The sequence below is a fragment of the Brassica rapa genome, chromosome A02 (assembly GCF_000309985.2).
Source record: "Brassica rapa cultivar Chiifu-401-42 chromosome A02, CAAS_Brap_v3.01, whole genome shotgun sequence".
NCBI lineage: Eukaryota > Viridiplantae > Streptophyta > Magnoliopsida > Brassicales > Brassicaceae > Brassica > Brassica rapa.
The window spans coordinates 12,613,738-12,625,885 of NC_024796.2; the positions used below are offsets into that span (position 1 = coordinate 12,613,738).

General features: G+C 34.2%; 3 protein-coding genes across 3 annotated transcripts; 1 reads left to right on the forward strand and 2 right to left on the reverse strand.

Moving 5' to 3' along the window:
• Nucleotides 1-1,128: 1,128 nt before the first annotated feature.
• On the forward strand, nt 1,129-2,310 carry LOC103852832 (aquaporin TIP3-1). Its single transcript, XM_033283404.1, has 3 exons — nt 1,129-1,357; nt 1,441-1,706; nt 1,772-2,310. The coding sequence occupies exons 1-3, from the start codon at nt 1,216-1,218 to the stop codon at nt 2,162-2,164; spliced, it is 801 nt and encodes a 266-aa protein (XP_033139295.1). The 5' UTR covers nt 1,129-1,215; the 3' UTR covers nt 2,165-2,310.
• LOC103852830 lies at nt 2,204-6,186 on the reverse strand. The gene is made up of 7 exons (XM_009129729.3): nt 5,084-6,186; nt 4,693-4,934; nt 3,840-4,473; nt 3,412-3,769; nt 3,261-3,343; nt 2,990-3,184; nt 2,204-2,906 (listed from the first exon to the last, which is right to left on the reverse strand). The coding sequence occupies exons 1-7, from the start codon at nt 5,267-5,269 to the stop codon at nt 2,385-2,387; spliced, it is 2,220 nt and encodes a 739-aa protein (XP_009127977.1). The 5' UTR covers nt 5,270-6,186; the 3' UTR covers nt 2,204-2,384.
• Nucleotides 6,187-6,524: 338 nt separating this feature from the next.
• Nucleotides 6,525-11,479, reverse strand: LOC103852833. Its single transcript, XM_009129731.3, has 7 exons — nt 8,968-11,479; nt 8,706-8,851; nt 7,782-7,966; nt 7,405-7,639; nt 7,244-7,329; nt 7,078-7,169; nt 6,525-7,002 (listed from the first exon to the last, which is right to left on the reverse strand). Exons 2-7 carry the CDS (start codon nt 8,799-8,801, stop codon nt 6,764-6,766), a joined length of 933 nt encoding a protein of 310 aa, XP_009127979.1. The 5' UTR covers nt 8,802-8,851; nt 8,968-11,479; the 3' UTR covers nt 6,525-6,763.
• Between the last annotated feature and the right edge of the window lie 669 nt (nt 11,480-12,148).

Consider the following 12,148-nt stretch of genomic DNA (forward strand, 5'->3'; position numbering starts at 1 on the left):
GTAAGCAATGAGTTCTTCACCATCATTGGAGATCTTAGGTAACATATCTTTGAACACTCCACTTCTTTAAGGTTATGGGTTACACGTCTCTTCTTTAAAGTCACTACCCTTTTTATATGCAGTTAGCGAAGCTGAAGGTTTCACTGTGTGGAATGGCCCCTCCATTCACCAACGGTCAACCCACTCTCAAGATTGAGCGAGTTTCATGCTCCAACACCAAGTTCAGCTCTGTTGGATCCAAGTTTATGGCCGTGAAATCAGATGGAGTCTCCAGACAGGTCAGTGAGATCATTGAACTTGTCAAGTCAATTGAATCATTGAAACTCGAAGAGGGCAAATCCCAAGGTTCGAGTCTCTTGGTCTTAACCCTTAAACGATTATCTTAGGACAAGGATCAGCTCAGAAGAAAGCTGTTGCTTCCATCTCCACTATATACAAAAACCGGCTGCATATCGACCTCCACATGCTAAGCACGCGGCTGCCATTCAAGCCGAGGTACTGAGAAAGAACCTTTCTATGTATCACAATGATACTAACAACTAGTTATCAACTACACCGTCATGAAAGTGATTTGCTTGTTCATACTCATTACTACCGTTTTTCAATATATCTCTGATAGTTTGATGATTTAAATTGCAGTTGCTTGGAGGAAACCCAGCAGGGTAAGTGCTCTATCTTTCAAAACATACATAATCTTGGAAACAGTCTTCCTTATATTGATGGATGCTCTGTTGTTCGTTCATTACAGAGAGATGAGCAAGAACGCTCTTAAAAACAAGAAGACGAGGGAGAAGAAGAAAGCAGCCGAGGCTGCTGCTTCTGGGGCTAACAATGCCTGATTGAAGAAGTCACACCCAAGATATCAAGTTCACAGGAGATTACAGTTTTGAGATTCCAATGAAGATTCTATAGAAGTTGCACAAAACGTTATGTAAAACCGCTGTTTTTCTTGAAAAAACGTTTGTTATGTCTTTGTCTTTGTCTTAATCCGTCCAAAAAACTTACCAAGAGAAGATAAGGAGGCGGAGGAAAATGACATACATGGTCAAGTACATGCATGCAGTTTAAAGCTACGTGTCCATCTCAAGACACTCAAGTATCACATCTGTCCTTTACTTCTTTTAAACTCTCTCTGTCTCTGTCTCTGTCTCTCTCTTTCTACTTCTACCTTTGTTCATCACACATCTTTGTTGATTCAGAGTGTTTGTGATTATAATGGCAACATCAGCTCGTAGAGCATACGGTTTCGGTAGAGCGGACGAGGCTACACACCCTGACTCCATTAGAGCCACGTTAGCTGAGTTCCTCTCCACATTTGTCTTCGTCTTTGCCGCTGAAGGCTCTATCCTCTCTCTCGGTTCGTACACTAACCCTTCAGATAGATTCTATCTGTATGCGGTTATGTAATATGACTTGTTAGTCGTGTTGTTTTATCCTCAGACAAGTTGTATTGGGACCATGCGGCTCATGCGGGAACAAACACACCAGGAGGACTAGTATTAGCCGCGTTAGCTCATGCTTTTGCACTCTTCGCTGCTGTTTCTGCAGCCGCCAATGTCTCCGGTGGACATGCAAACCCAGCAGTCACTTTTGGTGCTCTTATTGGAGGCAGACTCTCTGCGATCCGTGCCATCTACTACTGGATAGCTCAGCTTCTTGGAGCCATCCTCGCTTGTCTATTATTAAGGCTCGCCACAAACGGCATGGTACGACTAATCCATGTGAAGTGCATTTAAGCATTTATGAAAGAGTTTGTTGTATGTTCATGCAGAGACCAGTTGGTTTCCGTCTAGCATCAGGTGTTGGTGCAGTTAACGGACTCGTGTTAGAGATCATTTTAACGTTTGGACTTGTCTACGTTGTTTACTCGACTATGATCGATCCAAAACGTGGAAGCCTTGGTGTTATAGGACCGCTTGCGATTGGACTCATAGTTGGGGCAAACATCTTGGTTGGTGGACAGTTCTCTGGTGCGTCAATGAATCCAGCTAGAGCCTTTGGTCCAGCATTGGTTGGATGGAGATGGGATGATCACTGGATCTATTGGGTCGGTCCATTCATTGGTGGTGCTTTAGCTGCTCTTATATATGAGTACATGGTCATACCCACTGAGCCACCAACACAACACACACACCACCAGCCCTTGGCTCCTGAAGATTACTAGGTGGGACTTTCCTCTTGGTCTGTATGAAATCATAGAATCTCTGTTTTGATGCTGCTCTTTGTTTGTTGTAATATATAAGAATAAAGAAAGATTTCACAGTTGAGTTCTTTTGATATTTTCATCGAACATATATGGATACAAGTAACAAGTATTATAACGCTAATCTAATAAAAAGGCTTCTTCATCTTCTTGTTCTAAACCCTTGTGTGTTAAGGTCCTCTCATCTTTTCAACAATCTATTACTTCTTTCCTCCACATGACGTTTCTTCTCTTCAAACTTCTCCCCAAACTTCTTCCTAAAACCGGACATCCTCTCTTTTGTTCCAATTTTCTTTCCCTTCAAATCATCCTCTTCACTTGAAAAGATAGACCTCGATGATGACTGGACACTAGCCGGAGTAGTCTCCTCGTCATTGCCTCCTCGTGCTATTGTATCCTCCGAGGAACTGTCACTTTCTACTATAGGAGCTGCAGAGTTAGCTGCTGATGGTGATGAAGCCACAGGCTCTTCATCATTTCTTGGTTTCTGGTGAACGTTGGCAACTTTCTTGGGACTCGGCGGCTTGTCGGCTTTAGGTTTTACGTCGGCAGCTTCGAAGCTGTCGTGATCACTATCTGAGTCTTGATTCAGCCACATAAATGGCGCAACACTCCGTTGGACCCAATCATCCTTCTCAGCCATCATCCATGGAATGGTTACGTTTTCGCAGTTGGGAAGCACCATGACCTCTCTTATCCCGTTCTGCAGAATGAGAGATGCTGTGTTATATGTTTTGTTTTATTTTCCTTTAGAAACAAAAGGAGGAGCAAGTGTTTTTTTTTTACCTTAAACTTGTTGATCAAGAACGTAGCAACATGGCTGTTTGTGATTTTGTGGTCACCAACAGATGAGACAAGGTCGAAATGAATATCAGGCATGGTTGTGAAGCTAAGCCATAGTTGATCTGATGGAGGCGGCTTCATGTGTACGCGCAGTGTCCCTCTAAGGGAGGAGACTCCTATTGACAAATTAATAGGAACCTGCAGTTTACAAACATAGACGGTCTATAAGATACTACAAGAACTGAGAAAAAGGGAGGCTCACACAAAGAATAACCTGAGAGACTTGCTCAGCGATGTTCTTCAGAATAGACTTCCACTTAGATCCATTGTTTGTTCCTTTTGAACCCTTAGATTCATCTGCAAATATATAACTCCGTATAAATTCACCTACGCATCATGCTAAATGATTAAATGAATACACTAACCAGGTTTCTCGCTTCCTCCAGTTTTCACTTTAACGGTTCCTCCAGGAACACTTAATTGCTTTTCAAACTCTTCAAGACCTTCAAGGAGATCTATGGGAACATCGCCAGAAGGACTTGGCTGCAGTTTTCCCTCAGCTATCCTCTTCTGCAGATCTTCCGCTCTGGCATCAACACGAGTCTCAACTACTAAACCCGCACCACCAGTGTATTCAATGTCTAGTTCAAACGCCCACACACCATTCATCTCCACTGGAAGAACCCTTGCACCATGTATATAAGGCGGGAGATTCCCAATCTTTACATCACAGCAGATTAAATCACCTATGTAGCTGGGAAGTCTCATGTTAGACAACACCCGCTGTTAAACCAAAAAAAGAGTTGTATAAACAATAATTGATGTAACAACATCTTTCATTTTAATAACAGACCTGGATACGTTCGTGCACTATATTCTTTATCCCTGTGTTCAGTTTAACATCAAAAAACAGCCGAGAGATCAGCAAGTTCCACGCTAAAGTTCCTTCATCGGTATAAAACTTGTCCTCCGAGTCTGCATCAGAGACATGACTGACATGGCTCCAAGAACGTGAGAAAGCTTGCACTTCAGTTTCCTCAGGGATGTTGTTATCTCGCACCTTTCTCGCTGGGGTGCTTCTTCCAGAGCTACCGGATGAATCTTGGTAATGGCGTGTTGATGAAGTCTTCTTGTCTTCACGGTTCGGCACTTTCTTTCTTGAGAATTTCTTCCAGAACAAACGAACTTTGGAGGAAGGAGCATCTATTTTAACCCCCTTGTTGTCCAATGACTCAACATCAAATCCAGATGATGGTTGCTTCATAAAAGAAGGATATGCAACATTAAGGGAAGCTATGTAGTTCTGGAAATCATGTTTCAACTGGGTAGGCCAGGTAGATCTTTCTTGATCATTGCAAGCAGCAAGACGGAGAGCTTTACACCATGACTCCTTCTCCCAAGAAGTCTCGAGAAAGATGTAAAACACACGGCTTCCTTTGTTCAAGTCTGAAGTTTTGCTTTCTACTTTGATAGGATATCTTTTCGCCCTACCAAAACAAATGTTCAAAAAATTGTTAGGCGGTAAATAGACGCTTTAAATAGGATTATTGATTATGCGGGTGACTAAAAAGATTTTCTTAGATCAATTTCTTTTTTAAAAAAAACAAGAAAAATCGTTTGTTTAGTTTAGGTCCAGTTTTGGTGATTAGGCAGATGCTTAAGCGATTAACTTGAATGAATTAGCAATGTTTAAGAGATTTGAGTACCATTTCCTTGTTGGGAGTTCAGACCCTGAAACAGCCTCAACGGAGCAACCTTTCAAAGAAACAATCTTCTGAGTGCCATCTCCATTTGAGAAGATGAGCTTGTGGTCTTTTATATGAGCAGACTTTCTAACTGGATGCACCTCCAAGATGTCTTTCTTCTTCTTCTTATTCTGCTCTTTTGGTAACTTCTCCTTCATCCAATCCTTTAAACTCTCATCAGACTCCAAAACCCAAATCACTCCCTGAGACAAATGAAATCAAACAGCACCCCATCTCAGAAATGGAGAAACTGATCACAATGTCTCCACCAAAGCAAACACACATTAAACAATAAAAATCAAAACTTTACGAGAAAGCTCAACACTTTGGGAAACTCATGAGGCTGTTGTACCTGTTTGTTGAGACTGAAATCAATGGAGTTGGGAGGATCAGAGCTCGTCTTATTCGATTCATGGAGGTTTCTCTTCCGATTCAATCGCTTGAGGAGATACAGAAAGGCAGCAACTTCCGCCGCTACGATGGTGAGGATCCCCAGCAAAAATCCAGTGATGAAGGCGAATCCAGCAAACGAAACCATCCCCAGTTTATTGATTTCAACTTTAGTGAAGAGGAAAAGCGGAGAAGATTGCTTGCGAAGGAATCAAGAAGAAAAGAAGAAGACGCGTAACGGTGTAGTTCATGTCACTTTTGGAGATGAAGAGGAAACAGAGAGAGAAAGAGAGAGAAGAACCCATTGGATTTTTTTTTTTTGTCAATAACCAATAAGATATTTTAATAAGATTATTTTTTTTGGTCAATAACCAATAGGATATTTTTAAAATAATATTTTGCAAAAAAATGAATTATTGCTTCAATAATAACACCGCTATCAAAAAATTATCTTTAATGACAAGATATTATTCAAAAACTCATGCAATTTTTGGGAAAAAAAAGAATTTAGTTGGACAAAATCATAATTAAATTAAATATATAGTTGTGAAATAGGAACTTTTTTTTTTGAAAAAGAATGAAATATAATTGTGAAATAGGAATTTTGTTTACTAATCCAATTCATTTGCGACTTCTGTGTGTTTTGAAATTTTAGTTCCCTTTATACAAAATTAGGATTGGTTATCAAATTTAATATATTTTAATTGGTTTTTAGTTTAGATTTTGTTAGTATGTGTACATGAAAATCTATATACATTAATTTCAAACACCCTAAATATAAAAACTTCACAAATATAATGCCAAAGTTATTGGATTAGATCTTTTACTTCAAATCTAAAGTTGTACATAGAAAAATGCAAATTCATTTCAATTTTTTTCACAAAATTTCTTCAAGAGAGAAATATTGAATACAAAGACTTTTCACCGGTTCAAACAATAAAACATCACTGATTATTTATGGTCACTATTGCATAACCAAGCAGCTTCTCTGTTATTAATGTCGTTGAACAAAATTTTTGATTGTTTCAACTTTTAACTTGACCTAATCCTTTTGAAGTTCCTATCGCACCCAAGTCTTCATTCGTTAAAGAATGAGTCAGAAGATATCGACTCTTCAGTCAAGTCTTCCGTAAGTTACTGAAAGAACAAAGCAAAAGTAACCATATAATGTGAAAAGACATCTTCATCCAACATTCAACTTTAAATAAATAAAAAATCTAGAGAACAAACAAAAAGTACACATAAAATCTACCAAAAAGTGTGTTGTCTTCTTCCTATCTTACCGACATACAAGAAAGACAATGATTTGTTTTATACATTTAGACAGAAAGTACAAAACAGAGTCCTCTATTCACAGATCAATTAAGGAAAAAAAAAATAACAAACAGAAATAAAAGAAAGAGAAGAGTAAAGAACTTCATTTACATTGTCTTACTCAAGTACGAAATCATTATTTTTGTTTTCTTATCGCCTCAACACCTAAAAAGAAAGGAAAAAAAATTTGTTTTCTTCTTAGTAACTACCATGGCTTGCAACAGAAGTAACAACTCAGGAATGGCGGTTGCTACTTAAAACAACACAACAAGCCAGACAACAAAAACAAAAGAGGGAGCTTAAAACAACAAAGAACAGTTCAAGGTTCTTAAAAGCTGGAGTTCATGAAGAAGTTAAAGTCATGGTGATCAACATTCAGCTGTTTCAGCCATGAATCAGCAGCACTTTGAAGATAAACCAACCGGTCCTGATCAAACCCTGTCTTTCCCCAGAGATCTCCTTGCATTTTGTAAGTAGCTAAACCAAATGGAGGCAATGGGATTCTCTTGTTCATGACAGATTCTTCACAACACTCCATCTCTTCTTGATCTCCCACCACCACATTATCTGCAGCTTATGAAACCGTTAAAGAACCAGAAATGATGCTTGTTGTTTACGTCACTAAGAAGTGATCAAACGTACCTTGAAAAGAAGAAGATAAAGTATGGTAAGTTAGGAAGCCTGTCTTTAAATCTTTCTCGTTCTTGCAGGTTGGGATGTTATATATCGGATACCTAATAAACCAAACCATCATGTTTATCAGTCCCATAGTTCAAGGGTTTGTATTAACTGATGATTGATTGCTTACCATGCAACAGCCATCCAACTTGAAGGAGACATATCTACACTCCTTAAGGTCATCAATCCAGGATACTTCTCAGCCAATTCGTTGATCTGAAGAAGAATCAATGTACTTCCTTAAGAGGAGAGTGTGGTTACCAAGAGAATTAACAATGGAGAAAAAGGAACCTTGTCGGTTAAGGGAACCCGCTTGTAAGGAGAATCTCTTTCAATGTACTTAAAGTCAATGTAACCAAGCTTATCTTGCAGTAGTGGTGTGCCATCCGGATCATAAACCGAATCATCGGAGACATCATCCCATGTTCTACTCGAATCATTGCTCATTGAGCTTGACAATAACTTCTCGCTCTCACTATCGCTCCAACACTCACTACTCTCAGATTCAACCACCTCATTATGGTTCCTGCAACACCAAATAAATGCAGTCATTACATAAACCAAGAAACCAAAACACATCAACCATCTAGAGATCTGTCCTAAACACTTTCATTGTCAAGACTACAAAGACAACTGATTGTTAATGAAATCAAGCCTCATCACTTAACCTGGACATCATAGCTGGTTTGGTAGTTTGGATTTGGATAGCTGATAGATATGGGACATAATACTGCATAACCGTTTCACCATTGTTTAACTCAACCTGTGATCCAAAGCCATAAGCACTTAGCTCATCATAACAGTCCCAAAGATCACCAAGCCTGAAATACTCGGTCTCCTCTTTCCCATGTTGCTGCCACAAAACAGTAAAGATCACTCACACAGCTTTGCAAGTAGAACATAAATTGCCCGTTTAGCTGATAATGCAATGTGATCAAGCTATTCATATCGTTTCAAACAACTCTCTAGCAACATGATCTTTAATTTTTTAACACCAACATGGTCTTAGTATTTCATTAGTTAATGTATATAATTAACGATTAACATGTATCGAGCAATAAAGCTCTTCTTAGTCCATAATCACAAACATAAACCATGATTACTGAATACGACAGATTCAGATTCAAAGGATCATCAAGAAGATTCACACCAAATCTCAGCACTTTAGCTATTGGATTAATGTTTATTTCAGTAAAACAAATTCTTTCTCATGTTTCCACGTGGTTATACATAATCCAAGAATGATGCGACCATTAAAAAGAACATCTTTTTCATAGTTATTTTTCCGTGATGGACTATGTATGGACCATGCAATTATTGTCCTTATAGCCAATTCCAACTGAAAAAATTCACACAAAATCATTAAAATATTACAAATCTAGGTTGTTGTCTGATACATCAACATTAGTTTAAAATTAAGACCTTTTCGAAATCTGTTGATTATAGACGAGTTTTGAAGAGGAGAAAGCCAGTTCAAATGGTTATTATAATGATATAATTGTGAATTAAGAGAGAGAGAGAGAGAGAGAGAGAGAGAGAGAGAGAGAGAGAGAGATTTTTTCTAAGAAAAAAAAAGCGAGAAAGAAGATTACCAGAGGAAGAGAGAAAGAAGGAGGTTTAGGAGTGAATCCTAAGAGAAACCTCTCCAGATTAGAACGACCTTTTCCTGAAGAACACCACCACCACATTATCGCTCTTCTTCTTGTCTCAATCTATTTCTGATGTCAGATCTTCATCCCTAATCCAGTCCACACAAAAGTTCGGAAATTTAATATTTATGGTTCTGGTCTTCTCTCATTAATACAAATATGGTAGCTTTATATTTCTCAAAATTACTGTCTTTCCTTTTAATACCTTCAATATATCCCAATTTCAAGATTCTTCTCTTTAAAAAAAAACACCAATGAACGAAACTGATTATGGGTTTATCGAAATATCGAAATTTTCAATATCAGAGGCTCTACAAAAAATGAGAAAACTCGAATTTTGTTCTAACTAGGTGAAAACAAGTCTCGAGAGAAACTGAAGTAAAAAGATGAATAAAGCTTTCTGAGCTAAAAAAAAAGGACGAAACGCTTTCTGAGTTCTTTATTATAAAAAAGCTTTCTGAGTATGATTAATGGAAGCAGAAGAAGAAACGAAGAGTACGAAACGCTTCTTCTCTTTCTCTCTCTGTTTCACTCACTCTCTGATACCTTTTATTTATTAAATAATATTATACTCCTTTTTTATTTTCTTTTTTGTTCAAGATTATATTATACTCCTTTTTAAAACCAAATATGAAACCGAAGACTTTTCTGATTATATATATTTCTTTTGGTTTCTAATAAATAAATAATTTAATTAAAACAAATTGTAATCTAGCTATAATTAAAAAAAGAGGATTGCGTACATAAATGTTTTTAAGGGTTCGCCATAAAAGGAGGATTGCATACATAAACGTATATATTTATAGATAAAATAAGTTTTTATATATGTAGACATGATTACGCCATTTCAACATCAAAATCCAAGTCGCATTGCAAAATGAAAAGGTAAATTGTTTTTTGGATTACATTTGTTTGATCGAATATGCTGATGATCTTCTGATTCCATATGTTTCTTTTAACTAAAACAACTTGTAATCTAGCTATAATTAATTAAAAAGAGGATTGCGATATTAATTACACATCAATTTCTTTGTATGTTTATAGACAAAAGTTTCTTTTTATAAAAGTATACATGATTACGTCATTACTAGGTGGTTGTCCGCAATTTTGCGGGTGGTTATATTATATAAAATATATATATTATCTTCACGCTGTTATAATTTTCGAATAATAATTAGAAATTATAATTTTTAATTTCAAATATTTGGATAATAAAAAATTTCAATACATATTTTAGAAGATATGTGAGATTTAAAATAGTTCAAAAACATAAATTCTTAGTCATTAAAAATCTTTCTCTTACAGAAAAGAATATTATAATTAATTCAAATAATTGGTTGTAGAATTATTTTATATTTTAGTTTAACACATGAAAAACCGAAAATACTCTAGCTCTCAAGAGAAAAAAAAAAAGAGAGTTTGTTTTTTATGTAACTCCAATATGACCAATACAATGATCGGATGCATTTATCATGAAAGATCTTTTGTAAAGGGTTTTGTGTGGGCTTTAAAAACATAAAAGTTATAATAATTTCTTACGTACAAATATAATTATTTTATATAATAATATATAACCATTAAATTTATTTCTATAAAAAACATGTATTAGGAAAATAGTAGTTTAAGCAATTTTTCTCATAATTTGTTCCAAATTACACTTTCTCACTCATTTTTTTTAATTTAGTGTTTAACATAAAACTCAAATGGGTTAAGTAAACAAATTCTTTCTTAAATTATCTCTCATCATCACACTATTTTATCAAACACTAACTCATTCAACCAAATATTTTTAATTAAAACTAATCATAGTTTACATATCTTTTAAAATTATTGTTTTAATTTATTTTAAATTAAATTAAAACATACCTATAATAAATTAAATCTGATTATTTAATAAGAAAAATAATATTTCAATTTTTAAATAACCAAATGTCGTTATTTTAGGCGTACATATATACTTAATATTAATGTGAGATCCAATATTATATGAAATAAATTGTTTTTATTTGTATAAATTCTGTTAAATTTTTATTATCGTACATTAATTTTTAAATAATTTTTTCTTACTTTCAATTTACATTATAATTTCCATCTTTTACTTTGACAAGTGTAGAGATGGAAAGTTTTATTGAATTTCCTTACTAAATTTATCTTAAAATTTTAAAATGCATAAAAAGAATTAGTTCACATTTATAGTAACACAAAAAAGTACACGTACCTCGACAAACAAACAAAAATTAAATACATATAAAAATACCAATAACACAACAAACATATTTTATTATTCTTTCGTCTTGTTCTTTTATTTATGTCTGCTTTTTTCTATTAAAAATAAGCATGTTTATTTTATTATAATCCAAGCTATATGAATTATATTAATAGAGTATTAACTCTAGAAAAATCTTGTGAAAAAAATACTTTGATTAATATAATTAAATGACTTACCATATAATAAATTAAATGAATTACCAAATAATATAATTTTAAATGACTTACCATATAAAAATGTTAATTCATCTGTTTATATTAGTAAATGAATTCTGACAAAAAAATATTAATAGATGAATTAAATAATTTTTTCTTGATTAATATACATTTAAATAACTTACCATATAATTTTTCTGTTTTAAAATATAAAAATATTTTAATCATTTCTAAAAGTGATAACACCTATATGATATCACATTGTCATGGGAAAATGATTGGAAATTTTAAAATTATATATTTGACTATTTTGCATTCATTTGACACATTTTTATATTATACTAGGGTCGGCCCGGGCTACGCCCGGGTTTTTTGTTTTAATTTTAATTTTGATTATATATTTAGTACGTTTATTTAATATATAAATTTTAAAATTTATTATAAGAATATAAATAGCTATAGACAAATATAAAATATATAATTTTAAATCATTCATTGCTTTTTGCTTACACAATTTAAAAATTTTAGTATCCAATTATTTTTATTGGAAATTATATATAAGGTGAAGAGCAGAATGAAAAAAAAATGAATTAAATTCTAATTATAGTATTTAATTGGTTAAATTGTAGACATGTGTTATTTCACTTAAAATAAAAAAGGTCGGTCCGCGCGCGGATTATATATTTCAATTTGTTATATATATTAATTATTTTATATTTTTTTATTACTTTTCTGATATGTTTTTGATATTTATAATATATTTTATTACAATATTAGTAGGTAAAGATAATATAAATACTCATTATTTTAAGTAAAACTAAATTATATCTCTTATTCAAATAAATTCATTAAAAAAAGTAAATAAAATGCATTATTTATTTACATGTTAAATGTCCTCAATATATTCATCTCATGTATGTTTTTTAGTGTGTTACTTCCCCCACATTGTTGAAGATTTAAAA